This window comes from Rhincodon typus, chromosome 30 (genome assembly GCF_021869965.1).
Source record: "Rhincodon typus isolate 14 chromosome 30, sRhiTyp1.1, whole genome shotgun sequence".
NCBI lineage: Eukaryota > Metazoa > Chordata > Chondrichthyes > Orectolobiformes > Rhincodontidae > Rhincodon > Rhincodon typus.
In genome coordinates, this window is record NC_063361.1 from 24,484,622 (window position 1) to 24,498,477 (window position 13,856).

The 13,856-nt window shown below is 38.1% G+C and overlaps 1 protein-coding gene across 1 annotated transcript; it reads left to right on the forward strand.

Moving 5' to 3' along the window:
• The first annotated feature begins 2,319 nt into the window (after positions 1 to 2,319).
• Positions 2,320 to 8,543, forward strand: LOC109912270 (glucose-6-phosphatase catalytic subunit 1-like). Its single transcript, XM_020511670.2, has 5 exons — positions 2,320 to 2,590; positions 4,063 to 4,172; positions 4,900 to 5,005; positions 5,546 to 5,661; positions 6,120 to 8,543. The coding sequence occupies exons 1-5, from the start codon at positions 2,352 to 2,354 to the stop codon at positions 6,632 to 6,634; spliced, it is 1,086 nt and encodes a 361-aa protein (XP_020367259.2). The 5' UTR covers positions 2,320 to 2,351; the 3' UTR covers positions 6,635 to 8,543.
• Positions 8,544 to 13,856: the final 5,313 nt, after the last annotated feature.

The following is a 13,856-nucleotide window of genomic DNA, read 5'->3' on the forward strand; positions in this document are numbered from 1 at the left end:
CAACAAAAGACTTTGTATGAGCTATTGGACATGCTGATGCTATCTTCTTAGAAATGGCAAGATCTGCCTGGTATAGTGCAAATGGGAAAACTGACATGCTATGATGTGACAGATAATTGTCAAATATCGTGATGTGATACATGTTAGTTCCCATGACATATGAATTGGACCTGGGTCATATAGTACTGAAGATTTGTTGGATATCATTACAGAGACTTTGAGAAGGTCCGGCTGTTATAGATCTCACTCCTTATATCCTACACTGCCCTCCCAAAGAGTCCACATGATATCACCGTAGTGGATGGTACTTATTGCAGCCCTCAGCACTAACCCTTTCTGACTCATAAACAATAGTGTATGGCAGTCGGCATTAATACAAAGTGATTAGTCCTACTGATCAGCAATTACAATTCTAAAGAAAATGTGCTCTAGACTCAAGAGTTCTTACTTGGCTTAATATGCAGCAATGTCTCTGAATTCTCCAAAGGACTTCTTGGAATTGTGTTTAAATGAGATCCTACTGTATTCTCTCTCTGTTGTGTTACATTACTTTGGACTCTTTCTATAATTTGAGCCCGACTGAATTATGTGAGACTAAGCAAAGTACAGGTTCTTGCCCCATAACCTATTATTCACCAACATTCAGGACTTCCCACGATCTGTCAGCAGTGGGTTTGCCATTGACTCCATGGAAACATCAATATCATTGATAAACAGATTTTTTATTTGATATTTAAGTGTTTCTTGTGTGTTTCTTATCAGATGTGTGGCAAATCAGAAAATATAACAGTGAGAGACTACAACATTTCAATAGTTAATTGAATTTCAAAATAATTTTATAAGTTGCTCCCTGCATTAAAATTTGGTTAGCAATAATTTTAAAAAAAGCAATTTCCAAAGCTCAGTTATTTTCTGTAGACAATTCAGGTGATTTTCATAAGAACTGTCCTTGTGAAACAGGAATGTGCGTGGGATTTCAAGCCCAGTCATTGCAATGACGCAGATTTTGTTGATAAAAAGGACATTGACTCTGTTTTTCATTGGGATTGCTCCATTGACTGACAGTGGAAGTGATAACAAAGGTGGAAAAACACAATTTCAGCACAGAGCAAAATCAATGGCAGTGAAGAAGTGGTTTTGAGATCCCTTTGAAAACAAGAGTTCAGATGGTTTACCTTATTTCCATGTCCCTTCAACTGTCACTATTCCTATACTCAGATTAGTGACCTCCCAGACACTTTTGTTGGCTAATATTATAGCAGTGCTCTACTATTGCCAGATTTGAAAAAGATTAGCCGCGTGTAATTTTGCTGTTAACAATATAATGAAACGCATTTTGAAACCGCTGATTAGTTTCTACTTAGATTTTAGAGACTGTTTCCTGAATTTGCTCATGAAGTGCCTCAAAAAATTACTGGCATCAAAGAAATACAAGACAAAATGCAACGAAGCCTCAAATGTTGATTGTGGAAGTTACTGAGCTGAGAAAAAGGCATGTAATTTGTGTATGGAAAACAAGTCACCACTCCAAGACAATGTAGTTTCAGTTACATCAATTAGCCAACAGTTAAGTTGGCCAGTGCAATGTTAATTAATTGTTCCAGTTGATTTCTCATTCTTCAGTCAAGGCTATGATGATTGTGCCTTCATACGAAACCATTGAATGTGGGAAATCCATTTTTCCCATTAAGCCGCAAACTGAAATAAGTTGCACTGAAACTCCCATTAGAAGTAACCAATCATAGGCAAAGTATCAAGATGGCAAAGCCTCGAAAACCTCTATCGACTGAAGGTAACCTGGCAATATTTCAGTCAGTTTTATAATCTCCATCACTCAATGCTGACAAGTCATTTCCATAGCCAAAACCTTTTAACCATTCTGACCATTCACATTTTCTATATTAATATGTGTCATTGTGCATTTAATTTCTGTAGATCATTTATACTGAAACAAAACCCTCTTGCGTCTAGTAGCATAACCTGATATTGTCAGCAAATTTCCTATTGCTACAGCGCCCTCTTCTATTTAGTTTCCAAATGATGTAAGCGGCAGAGATTGACGTGTTTTCGCTGATGAATTTTATAGGTTTGTCAAGCTCCAATATTTTCACATGGGCTGGCCTTGCATGAGGATGTTGGTTTCAGACACACCAATGACGCAGGTGCTGTTGCCAAAAAGGCCATTGACTTTGTTTTCCCCAGGCGTGCTCAAAGTTTTGTGATTATTGGCTGCGAATTGAATTGATAACAAGACAAAAAAAAATCCCCATCCCCTATATAAACCCTGATTCACCACAAGCAAAATCAGAAACTGAGCTCCAACCTAACAAAACCTGCAGTACTTTCCGAACATGCAGAGAATGGACGCTGGGATGGACCTGCTCCACAGCTCTGGGGTGGAGCTGGTGCAGTATCTACAGATGAATTACAAGGACTCCCAGAGCTGGTTCACCTTTATCTCTTTGGCAGCTGACCTGAGAAACACTTTCTTTGTTTTCTTTCCCATCTGGTTCCATCTGTGTGAAGCAGTGGGTGTCAAACTCATCTGGGTGGCAGTCATTGGAGACTGGCTCAACCTCATCTTCAAGTGGTATGTATTTTCAGAGAAGCTCTTTGGAGTTTTATTAAAGGTGTCATTTGAGCAATGGAATAGACCCTAATACAGGACAAATAGAAAACTGTGAATTGAGCACTTTGTGATATCCACTGGTCATGAAAAGCATTATATCAATGTTTTCTTTCTTTTTGAATTTAACATCAGACATACTTGTTTTCACCTGCTTCGAGACCTGGAAACTTGTGACTGAAGATCAGTAGTTCTTTTCATTTCAACCTTAAGTAGAGAAAATGAGAAATGTTTAAAAATTAACATATTTTGCAGCATTTCTTCTTGCAATTCTTGTGTCATGGTCTGCTTCCAGCCCAGTCTGTCCTGACCTAAAGGGTGGACAGATAACTGACCTCTAACTGACAAAGAGGATCTTGTGGTCAAGGTGGGAATATAAAGTAAGCACTAACCGTTTTGAAGGAAATGTTTGAACCACCTTGCCACTGCACCTTTCAATGATCATATACAGAGATTTGGAATATTTTTCTGGAAATCAAAAGAGTACATCATCAGGCAACCCACCAAATATTGAAGCTGCCTCATTCTGTACCATCTGAGATCCAACCAAATGATACTGATAAAAATAAATATGGTTTAGTTTTTAAATTATGAATATTTTAAATAAGTTATTGATATTAAAATAAATTATTTAACTTTTCTTTTGTATTTTTTTCTTGGTCTCATCTCTAGTTATTAAAACGTTTTTAATATTAACGAAGAAATCTCAATTGGGGATTCTAGTTTGTGGTTTAGTTCCAATTTAAACCTGCTGAATCATCAATTCCAATTTTCTACCCTTTGGTCCATTGGCCACATTATTGCCAGGTCCCTTTAACTCTTGCTAAGCCAGTGGTTGAAATTTCCTGCATTTATCAGTGAGGTTTTGTAATACAGTTAGGACATTTAAGCAAATTACATAATATGCTAATATTTGTGTCATACTGATTTTTTTAATAAAGCAAATTGATTTGTTGTATGGAAGAAAATTATTACTTGAGCATAACTCCAGGTGTTTAGGCACCGGTTCATATTTCATGGTGTTTAGTCAGAGATCAACTTAGCATCTAAAACAAACAAGCTTGAAATAATTCTAACTTGATTTTGCCTGTGGCTGCGATCAATGTAATAGAGTTAGGAAATCTTTCCTTCTCGTTTTCCATTCTGTAGTTTGGCATCACAAAGTTGTACTTTAATGAACTCTTGGCAAGAGTTAAGAAATCTCAACAGGGGATTCCAGTTTGTGGTTTAGTTCCAACTTTAACCTGCTGAATAATCAACTCCAACGTCAACTCTATGTGCCAGATCCCTTTAACTCTTCCTAAGCCATTGAAATTTTGAAATTTCTTGCATGTATTAGTGAGTAAGGTTGCCTAATCGAATATAAGGCATTTAAGCAAATTACATGATGCATATTTGATAAAGGTTAATCTTTCTCCCTTTTTTTTCTCTTACAGGTTCCTATTTGGACAAAGACCTTACTGGTGGGTCCATGAGACTGAGTTTTATGCTAATTCTTCTCTCCCTGTGGTGCAGCAATTTCCGATCACTTGTGAAACAGGACCAGGTACAGCCAAATCACTACTGTACAGAGGCAACAGCTAGAATTACAGTTTTAAATGCTGTTTATTTTTGCTTCTGCCATCTCCTTGCTGTCTACTTTTCTTGTCCAATATAACTTGATATTCTGCAATTGAAGTAAATCATACACTATTCATCACTATTAGCAGCTGAAGTAAAATTACTGAAAAAAAGACGCATCCTATCAGGGTTTTTTGTCTTGCACCCATCAGAACAAATGCAAGAATGACAAATTACAAAGGAGGAACAATTTATCCTGTATGAGAAAAGGGTGCTGATTAAATGACAAGTCAATTCTGAATCATTGAGCCATTGCCTTGGAGAATGCACGCAAGGATTGGACTCAGACAGGCGCATGGAAAAGGGATGGTGTCAGGAGCTAGGGAAAAGAACAAGGATAGTGGTTTTCAGCCTTCCCAATTTTAATTTTTGTTCGTCCATTACTGAACGTTGGATGAGAAGTCTGACAACTTAGAGATAGTGGAGGAGATGAGAAAGGCGGTGATGAGGTGGAGCTGGGCGTGTGTGAACCAGCAGTGTGCTTTCAGATGCTGTCACCTAGGAGCATGTAGATAGGAGGGGACCAAGGATAGGTCTTTGTGGGATACTGGAGGTGACATAATGGGAGATGAATTGCTTTAAAAAAGTTACAATGTATACTAGAAGATTTAGCGACATTTTCTAATCGAGTCCTTGGATGATGTGTTTGACAGGAAGTCCATCTGGTCATGCAATGGGTTCAGCTGGTGTCTGGCATGTAATGGTCACAGCACTACTGACCTTTGGATTACAAAAGAAGCAGCCCATCTTGCAAAAATGGTAAGATTTAAAACATTATACATACAATGAGGGCATAGAGATATCAGCACTGCTTCCAAACATTAGGTTTGCCCGGATTACTATGCAGTCATGCACGTTAAATATAGATTGTACATGAGGTGTAGATGCTGCTTAACGCACACAGTTCTGGATGTCAGTGCTTTATATGTATATAAATAAAAATTAACTATATTCAAATGCACTACTTCTACATTTATCAAGATCAGACTCAACTTAGAAATATTTACATACATTCAGTTTCAGAACAATGTTCTGTGGGTTGACTTGAATCCCTGCAAATAATATTTATGATTAAGTATCTTGTACCAAGTGTACATTATATCCATTCACATTATATCCATTCAGACACCTATTTAATTTAACCTTTAGCACAGGAGGAACAAAAATAAGCATCAGTGGATAAATATTAGCTGGTTGGATAGATGATGTAGTGTGCTGCAGTTACAATCCCTTTTGAGTTTCATTATTAGAGATTCATTATTTTACTAACTGTGTAATGATAATCTTCCCAACTTGTAGGTGTCTCCATGTGCTGCTATGGACCATGTTCTGGATGATCCAGGTCTGTGTCTGTGCATCCAGAGTGTTTCTGGCCGCTCACTTCCCACACCAGGTCTTTTTTGGAGTTATTTCAGGTCAGGATACTTTCTTTTAATTGAAAATATAAGAATATAGCTTTGTGCATTGATTCAGCTTGCACCCATTGGTTATATTCTACATAACTGAGTTCTCAAGGGAATATAAACACAATTTAATGACTTTTTGATCGCATTGTCCTAAACTGATACATTTCTGGTACGGATAACAATATGTGACTACAGAGTTAATGGACTAATTTGATATCATGCATTTAAGTCATCAATTGAGATGAAGCTCTAGCTCAGGTCCTATAAATGCTTGAAAGCTCTTTAACAACAGAAACAAAAGTCGTTAAAACTGCTTGAAACCCCTATTAAAATGATGCTGTTTCATATACACTAAATTCTCATAAAAGTATTTTGCTACTAACATACACTTTCTGTAATATACATATGCTATCAATCTACCAAAGATATTAAATACCTGGTTATTAATTGCTAATTTTCACACATAGGATTGATTGTGGCTGAAGTGTTTGGCCGGATTGATACAATCTACAATGTGAAGTTTAAGCAATATCTGAAGATCACTCTGTCCTTGTTCTCCTTCGCTCTGGGCTTCTATCTGCTGCTGAAAGTGCTGGGAGTAGACTTGCTGTGGTCAGTGGAGAAAGCCCAGAGATGGTGTGCCCGAGCTGAGTGGGTCCACATCGACAGCACTCCCTTCGCTGGTCTGGTCAGGAACATGGGTGCCTTGTTCGGATTGGGATTAGCTCTCAACACCCCCATTTACGTCGAAAGCTGTAAAGAGAAGAGGAGCCAGCAGTTCAGCTTCAGACTAAGTTGTATAGTGGCTTCATTGCTCACCCTGCACCTGTTTGACTCAGTGAAGCCCCCGAATCAGACAGAATTCCTGTTTTACTTTCTGTCTTTCTGTAAGAATGCTGCAGTGCCTCTGGCTGCTGTGGTGTTTGTTCCGTACTGTGTGTCACAAATTGTAAACCGAGAAGAGAAGGAAAAGCTTCTATAGATTTTGAAAATGAAACATTGACACAGGCAATAGGGTGTGTCGTCATGGGGTCTTAAAAACACTCAGTCTACATTTAAATGCTTCATGTACAATTCACAATAAAGGCAGTATGGTTTTTTGCTTAAAACTCATTTTCAATATACATTTTTCTCTGAGACAGAGCAGAAAATGACACCAACCAAAATGCTTGCAGTCACGCATCAACTCCAATGTGACAGGTGGAGATGACTGTTGGATAAAAACAATGGACAAGACAAACAGTTTTTCCTAAAATGTCCCTCCTTCCACTGGTCGCACAGTATTGTCAGATTTGTTTTAGACACTTCTGTTGAGCTATTGTGTCTGACAAAGGATTGCTGCAGAAACATTTTAAAGTCATTGTTATCATTTGTTGTAAACCGGGAATGGTAGTCTACAGTCATCGAGCAATTTGGAATTTGTTTCTCCAGCCAATCTTATCGTATTTGGATCATTTTAACTTCCCTGGGCCTATACTTTCTAAAATGGATCTCAATGATTTACATAAGGGCCTAGGTTTACACAGGTCATAACCACACTGTTGAGAAGCTGATTAACATTTGCACCACAGTGATTTTCTTTTATTAAATACCTGTTGTAGAGATTAGAAAGGGTGGGGTATCAAGATACTGATATATTTGGGGTGAGTTGCTTCACCCTCTCACATCTTAGGTTGCCAGAAATCAGGCTCAGGAAGACTGCTTACATTAGAGCTGTTTGCGTCTGGGTTAAATGGCAAAATGTTTCCACTTGGTTCCACAAGGAAACTAATGGGTCTCCTCTACCCGGGGCTTCAACTTCCTTCCTAAAAAACCTTTCCAACGTCCTCCCTCTTTTGCTACTTCTGTGGGTTCTTGTCAGCAGTAATTGTAAAAATGTCAATGGTTCCTACTGCTTTGCACTAGACTACACCACTTAATGAATCTAGAGAATGGCTGCAGCTCATTTAGAAGAGAAAGGTTCAGTGCTATGACATTTGTGGATCACAATTCTTGTGCAGCCCTTTTGGGAGTGAGGATGACTTCTTTTCCTCTCTGGTGTTGTGGGTCCTGCAGTGACTAAGTAATGTCCAGTGCTGGATCTGCAAACCCTTTCCCAGGGAGGGCAGGTGGTGTTTGCTGAAGTGTGTGGCTGGAGTTTTCAAACACTCCTCCCATCCTTTGACATAGGCCTCCATCTGGGCCTGTTGAAGGGGCTGGAAATGGATGTTACCATTGCTTCTTCTCCAGTTTGAGTGATACAGAGCTAGCAATTCTCATGAGTTGGTGGGGACGTTGCATTTTTACGAGGACGATCTAAGGATGTTCTTCAAGCATTTCCTTTGCTTTCCTAATAACTGCTTGCCGTGACGAATCTCAGAGTAGAGTTTCGGACATCTCACATCAGGCACATAACGAATGTATCCAATCCGCCACGCAGATTGTCTGCGTCCAGTGCCTTGATGCTGGGATGTTGGTCTGAGAGATAAACCGATATTGGAGTGTTTATCCTGCTAGCAAATTTGCAGGGTTTTACAGATGCATTGCTAGTGATATTTCTCAAGATATGTCTGCTCTACATTGTCTACATCTTTGATGAAACATGAAGGTTGGTGACCTGCTGCCCTGAAGACCATGAGTTTTGTGTCAGGTTTGAGGTCTTTGTCATCAAGCATTCTGTTCCTCAGACAGCCAAAGACTGTGTATTTCATTGGTATTAGTATTTGGAGAGTGGCTTCACCAATACTTTTTTTTAAAACCTTGAAGATCTTGAAATTTTGTTAATTTTTAGCGATTGCTTCTGTTTGACGAGTGGTATAAAGTATGTGACAAGATTAAAACCAAATTTGAATAAATGATACAATTAGCTTTCTTTCAATGGCATAATCTGTATGTTTGATTTTGTTATTTCATTCTGAAAATTTTCCAATAAAGAAATTGACAAATGCTGACGCTGCCTGTTTCTTTTGCTACTGAGGAATTAAGCTTATGAATGAATTGTTCAATTTCTTACTACAGACCACCTGTGGAACAGTGTATTATAGGATGGAACATCATGTGGAATATATTGAGCCTACTTTGACTTTAACCGCAGCATCATTGCAGAAGGCAGGAACATTGTATTATTATTATAGGGATAATAATATAGGCTGCATTAGGTATGTATTATTCTGCTGTTTAGGACAAGCTGAAACCTTTAAAACCACACAAGGTCTACAAGTACGTTCTGAGCTCAATAAAATGTTAGCTACAGGGTGACTGTTAATAGGAAATAGTAGGAATGACTGACAGCTGTCATTTGCATCTGCAGCAAAGTTTTACATTTCAAAATTGACTTCTAAAGTCCTACAGACTCAAAACATATAGATGATAACTGAAGCATTTAGGTCTCATTCCCAGAGATCTCTTTTGAAAACAATGACAATTATTCATGGGTGCAAACATGATTATCCTCCTTTTGATTTGTAGTATGTTAGCATAACATTTCCGGTTGGTGATTACCCATTTAAGTGTACTCCATTTTATAAGGAAGTACCTTATAAGGGAGTAAAGGACTGTGGGGAACAGGCAGGAAAGTGGAGTTGAGACCATAATTCAATCAGTCTTAAATTTACTGAATGGTAGAGCAGGCTCAGTTGGCCAAATGACCTATTCCTGCTCCTATTTCATATTACCTTATGAGCAAATGTCCAGAAGCAATCCTACAGATCAGAAAGCTTGATTTGTAGAATAGCCAGTAACTTACACACAGAAATAGGTCATTCAGCCTAACATATCCATGCTGACTACTTGAGAGAATAGTCATGCTTAGTCCCATGTGCCTGCTTTATGTCTGAAAATCTGTAAATTACTCATTCTCAAATTCATGTTGCACTCCCATTTAAATTAATAATGGAATCAGCATTTCATATGCAGGATTCCAGATGGGAACAAGTCTTCGGGTGAAAAAATGTTCACTTCATCAATGCTTTAGGTAGACTGAGACTGTTCTTCTTGGACAGAAGAAAACCAAGAGGAGATTTGATCATCTTCAAAATCATGAGTGGGCTTGACAGAACAGATAAGGAGAATCTGTTCCAGCTCGTAAATGGATCAAGAACCAGAAGATACAAATTTAAAGTGATTTGGAAAAGAAGCAGATGCAAGCTGAGGCAATTGTCCTGAGCAGATCAGATCCAGAATGCACTGTTGGGAAATATGGTGGCTGCAGTTTCACCTGAGGCATTGAAGAGGGCATTAGATAACTATTTAAATGGTAATAATGTGCAGGGTTATCGGGATAGAGCAGGACAAAGGCGCTAAGGCATGATGTTAATTTGGAGAGCAGGGGCAAATATGATGGTCTGAATTGCCTCCTTCTGCCACATCACCTCTGCGATTCTGTGAGCTTTATACTCCTCTATTTATAAACCCAAATAACCTATGTGCTTTTTAACCATCTTGTTCACTTGCCCTGTCTCATAACTTTAAGGATTCCTGTACATGGACAACAAAGTTTCTTGCTCCTGTACGATTTTCAAAATCATGTTATTTGTGGTGTCTTTCAATTTTAATCCTCCTGATATTCTTTATTTCACATTCTCTATAAGAAGCGCCATTGGCCATGCCTCTGCCCAATTCAACATCCTGTTCATTGCATCCAGAGGCCTTTGACCATCCTCTTCATGATGTACTGCACTGTCAAGTTCACATTACTTGTAAATTTCATATTGAGACTCCTTACACTGAGTCTAGGTCCTTTATAATGAAGTGCATTCTCGGTAAAACTTTCTGAATCAGACTTGAAATTGCAAACAAGTTAAGCATAGTTACATATAGTTATATAGTTCCCAACTTGGATTTTTTTTTTACTTTGGATTTGCTTGGGTGAGATACATTTGTATTTTTTGGCTGCAGTTCAGGAGGTCAGTGCGCAGGAGGTCATCTGTTCAGTATCATGGGTATGTTCAAAAAGCTCTGTTTGATTGGGAGATGGTAATCCAATGGAGTTGATCTTTTCTGCCCTTTGGAAAGACCTGACCGACTGCAGCAATGTAAGCAGGTGGCTCACTGCCACCTTCTCAAGGGCAATGAGGGGATGGGCAATAAACACTGCTCAGGCATGTGACACCCATATCAATTGAAGGAATGAGCTGGCCGCACATTCCCACAGTCTCTGCAGGGAAAAATATAAAATAGAATTATATGAGGAAGAGAGGTTGTTGCTTGCACTGCCTTCATGGATTGCCTTTGCGGATTGTAATATTAGGAATTTTGTTCTGTAAGCTTTCAAAACAAGAGCCAGGCATACATTATAGAGACTGGGACATCAAGTAACCTTTTGTATATCCACTTGCTTGAACTGTCAGTAATTCTTACTTAGTACCTTCAGAGTAAATTTAGTACCTTCATAGTAAATTTGACGTCAGGGCAAGAATTTTCTACATCTTTAGACATAGATAATTATAAACATATCACCATTACATTAGTAATGAGACATCATGATTCAATCACTTATCTGTCAGTATAAAACAATTAAACATAGCTGTATTTGCCAACGCAGAACTAAGAGACTAAATTAACTGAAATTGGCTACAATTGAGAAAGAAAAACAGCTATTTGTGACACAGTCTTTACCCAAAATATGGTAAGGAATATCCCCACAGTTTGTTACATTATAAGGAGGCTGTTGGAATGCTGGAATATTTCTCTGGTGCTTGCTTCTTGTAACTTTGAATGTGCCTCATGGTCATTTCTCACTCTGAGCAAAACTGGCTGATCTCTAAGTAACTTCTCTAGATAGATGTAAAGACATGTATCTAGCACTTTGTACGTCAATGCTAAATGACATTTCTTGGAACAAGCTAACACATTGCCTCATCCATCAGATCTTTTACTGAAAAGGAGATGCAACATCATTACAAGCTCATTATACAGGAAATTACATTGATTTTTGTTGACTAATAGTTGCATATATAATTGTCAATTTCAAAAAAACACTGGAAATTACTGCAAATTACTGCATGAACAAGTGACTCACTCAATTGCATCAAATTACTCCTTATTCTAAGGTCATTTAAAATAAAAGGCTAAATATGCTTTTAAAGTATCAGAGACAAATTTGGTGTTAGCATGTAAAGTCACATTAGTCCCACTCTCTCATTAAAGAGAGACAACTGGTAATAAATTGAACAGGCAAGGTTAGGAAGGCAGAACCTGCACAATAACCACAGGAACTGAACCTGCACTGTTGGTGTCATTCCAGCTCATAAACCAGCCATGCAACCAACCAAGTTAAATCACCCACTGCTAACACACTGAGGCTTTGCAATAACTACATTGACTACCTTGATTTCCCAGTTTAAATCTTGTCTATGATAATTCAGTGTTAGTGAACAAAGTGGAGTCTATATAACATTCAACCTGGTCTTTTCCAAAACCATACAAATAATTGAACTACAGTAGCATTAGAGAACAGTGCCATCTCCTGAAATGAATGTTTGCTGCTTTACCACAGAATGAGATTGAATTCAAAATGTGGCTCAAGGAAGTCATTCAGCTTGATTTAAAAGTTGTCAACTTTTTATTCACCTATATCTCCTCACCCATGCTGATTTAAAGTGGGGCACAACTAAGGCTCGTATAGCCAACAGCTACTCACAAAGATTTCTCAATAGAGTTAGTGGATTGTGTTGATCAGCCAGAATCCCAATGGGTTTTCTGTACAGTTTGAGCCTTTGTGAAACAGAAGTTTATTGTTGTGCCCAAACAATTTGGCATGCTTTGAACAAACTTGAATCTTTTATTATGATGTGGTTGGTATTCAACTCCAGCTCACATCTCAGACTTTGAGGTTTATTGAATGTTGTTCGTACCATTGATGGCATCTTTTGTCTACACTCCCAAAAGTCAGTATTTAATCTTAATCAGCAGCTGATGTGTAATCCTCATATTCATCACATTATCAGATGAATTATGGAAATCCAACTCAAAAAGACAATATAAATTATTTTCATTAATCCCCCCTCAGATCACATACAATGATGGTTAGCATCTAGATTTAATTACATAACCTTTGCTACCTTATATTGACTTTGTTATCATGATGGGGATAATGGTGCAGCAGTGAACATGTGATTGAGTTGCATTAAGTTGTACCACTTGAGGTCATTCAAAACGGTGCTGCCCATGTCTTTACTTGCACCAAATCCTATTGTGCTATCATCCCTGTGTTCACTCACTCACATTGGCTCCCGTCAAGCAATGCCTTGCTTTTTAAATTTTCATCCTTGTTTTCAAATCTCTCATCGGTCTTGGGCCCCTCCCCTCCCTATCTCTGCAATCCACTCTAGCCTCACAAACCTTCTATCTTCTTTCTACTAATGTGCATCCCTCAGTTTTTAATCACTCCAACAATGGTGACCATGCCATTAGATACCTAGGGCCCTAAATTCTGTATTACCATCCTATAACTTGTCCCTTTGCTTTCTGCTTATAAAACACTCCTTAAAATCTACCTCTTTGACCAAGCTTTTAGTCATCTGATCTAATATCTTCTTATGTGGCTTAATGTTATACTTTGTTTTCTAATGTTCATGCAAAGCATCTTGGGACATTTTATTTTGTTACAGAGGCTATATAAATGTAAATAGCTAATGCTGCTAAAATCTTACTGGATAGTGTTTCATAGTTGTTGAATATTAAAAGATGACAGCTGTATTTCAGATCCCACATAGTTTTCTTAAAACATAAGAATAAGGAATAAGAGTAAGCCATTTAGCCCTTCAAGCCCTCTCTCCCATTTAATAAGACATAGCTGATCTGATTTTAAGCCCAACTCTACATTCCTGCATAGCGCCTATAATCTTTTATCCCCTTGGTAATCAAGAATCTATATATTTCACCCTTAGAAATGTTTAAAGATCTGCAACCACTGCCATTTGAGAAAAGGGAATTCAAAAGGCTTTCAACTCTAAGTGAAAAAAATGTTTCCTCATTTCTGTTTTAAATGAGATGCTGCACCTTTAAAAAAAAACTATGACTCCCAGCTTTCGAATCTCCCACAAGAGGAAATACACTTTTGAAATCCTCTAATCAAATCCCCTCAGGATCTTATGCTTCAATTAAGTCACCTCAGGCTCTTCTAAACTCCAGAGGATACATACTTAGCCTGTTCAGTCTTTCCTTATAAGTCAATTGCTCATTCCAGGTATTAGTTGAGTAAACCTTCACTGAACTGCTGCTAG

Excerpts from the sequence above, each read along its gene's own strand:
- LOC109912270 (XM_020511670.2), top strand. The coding sequence starts at position 2,352 with ATGCAGAGAATGGACGCTGGGATGGACCTGCTCCACAGCTCTGGGGTG. Across the intron at positions 2,591-4,062 it reads CTCAACCTCATCTTCAAGTG|GTTCCTATTTGGACAAAGAC; the intron begins GTATGTATTTTC and ends TTTCTCTTACAG. Across the intron at positions 5,006-5,545 it reads CAGCCCATCTTGCAAAAATG|GTGTCTCCATGTGCTGCTAT; the intron begins GTAAGATTTAAA and ends CCCAACTTGTAG.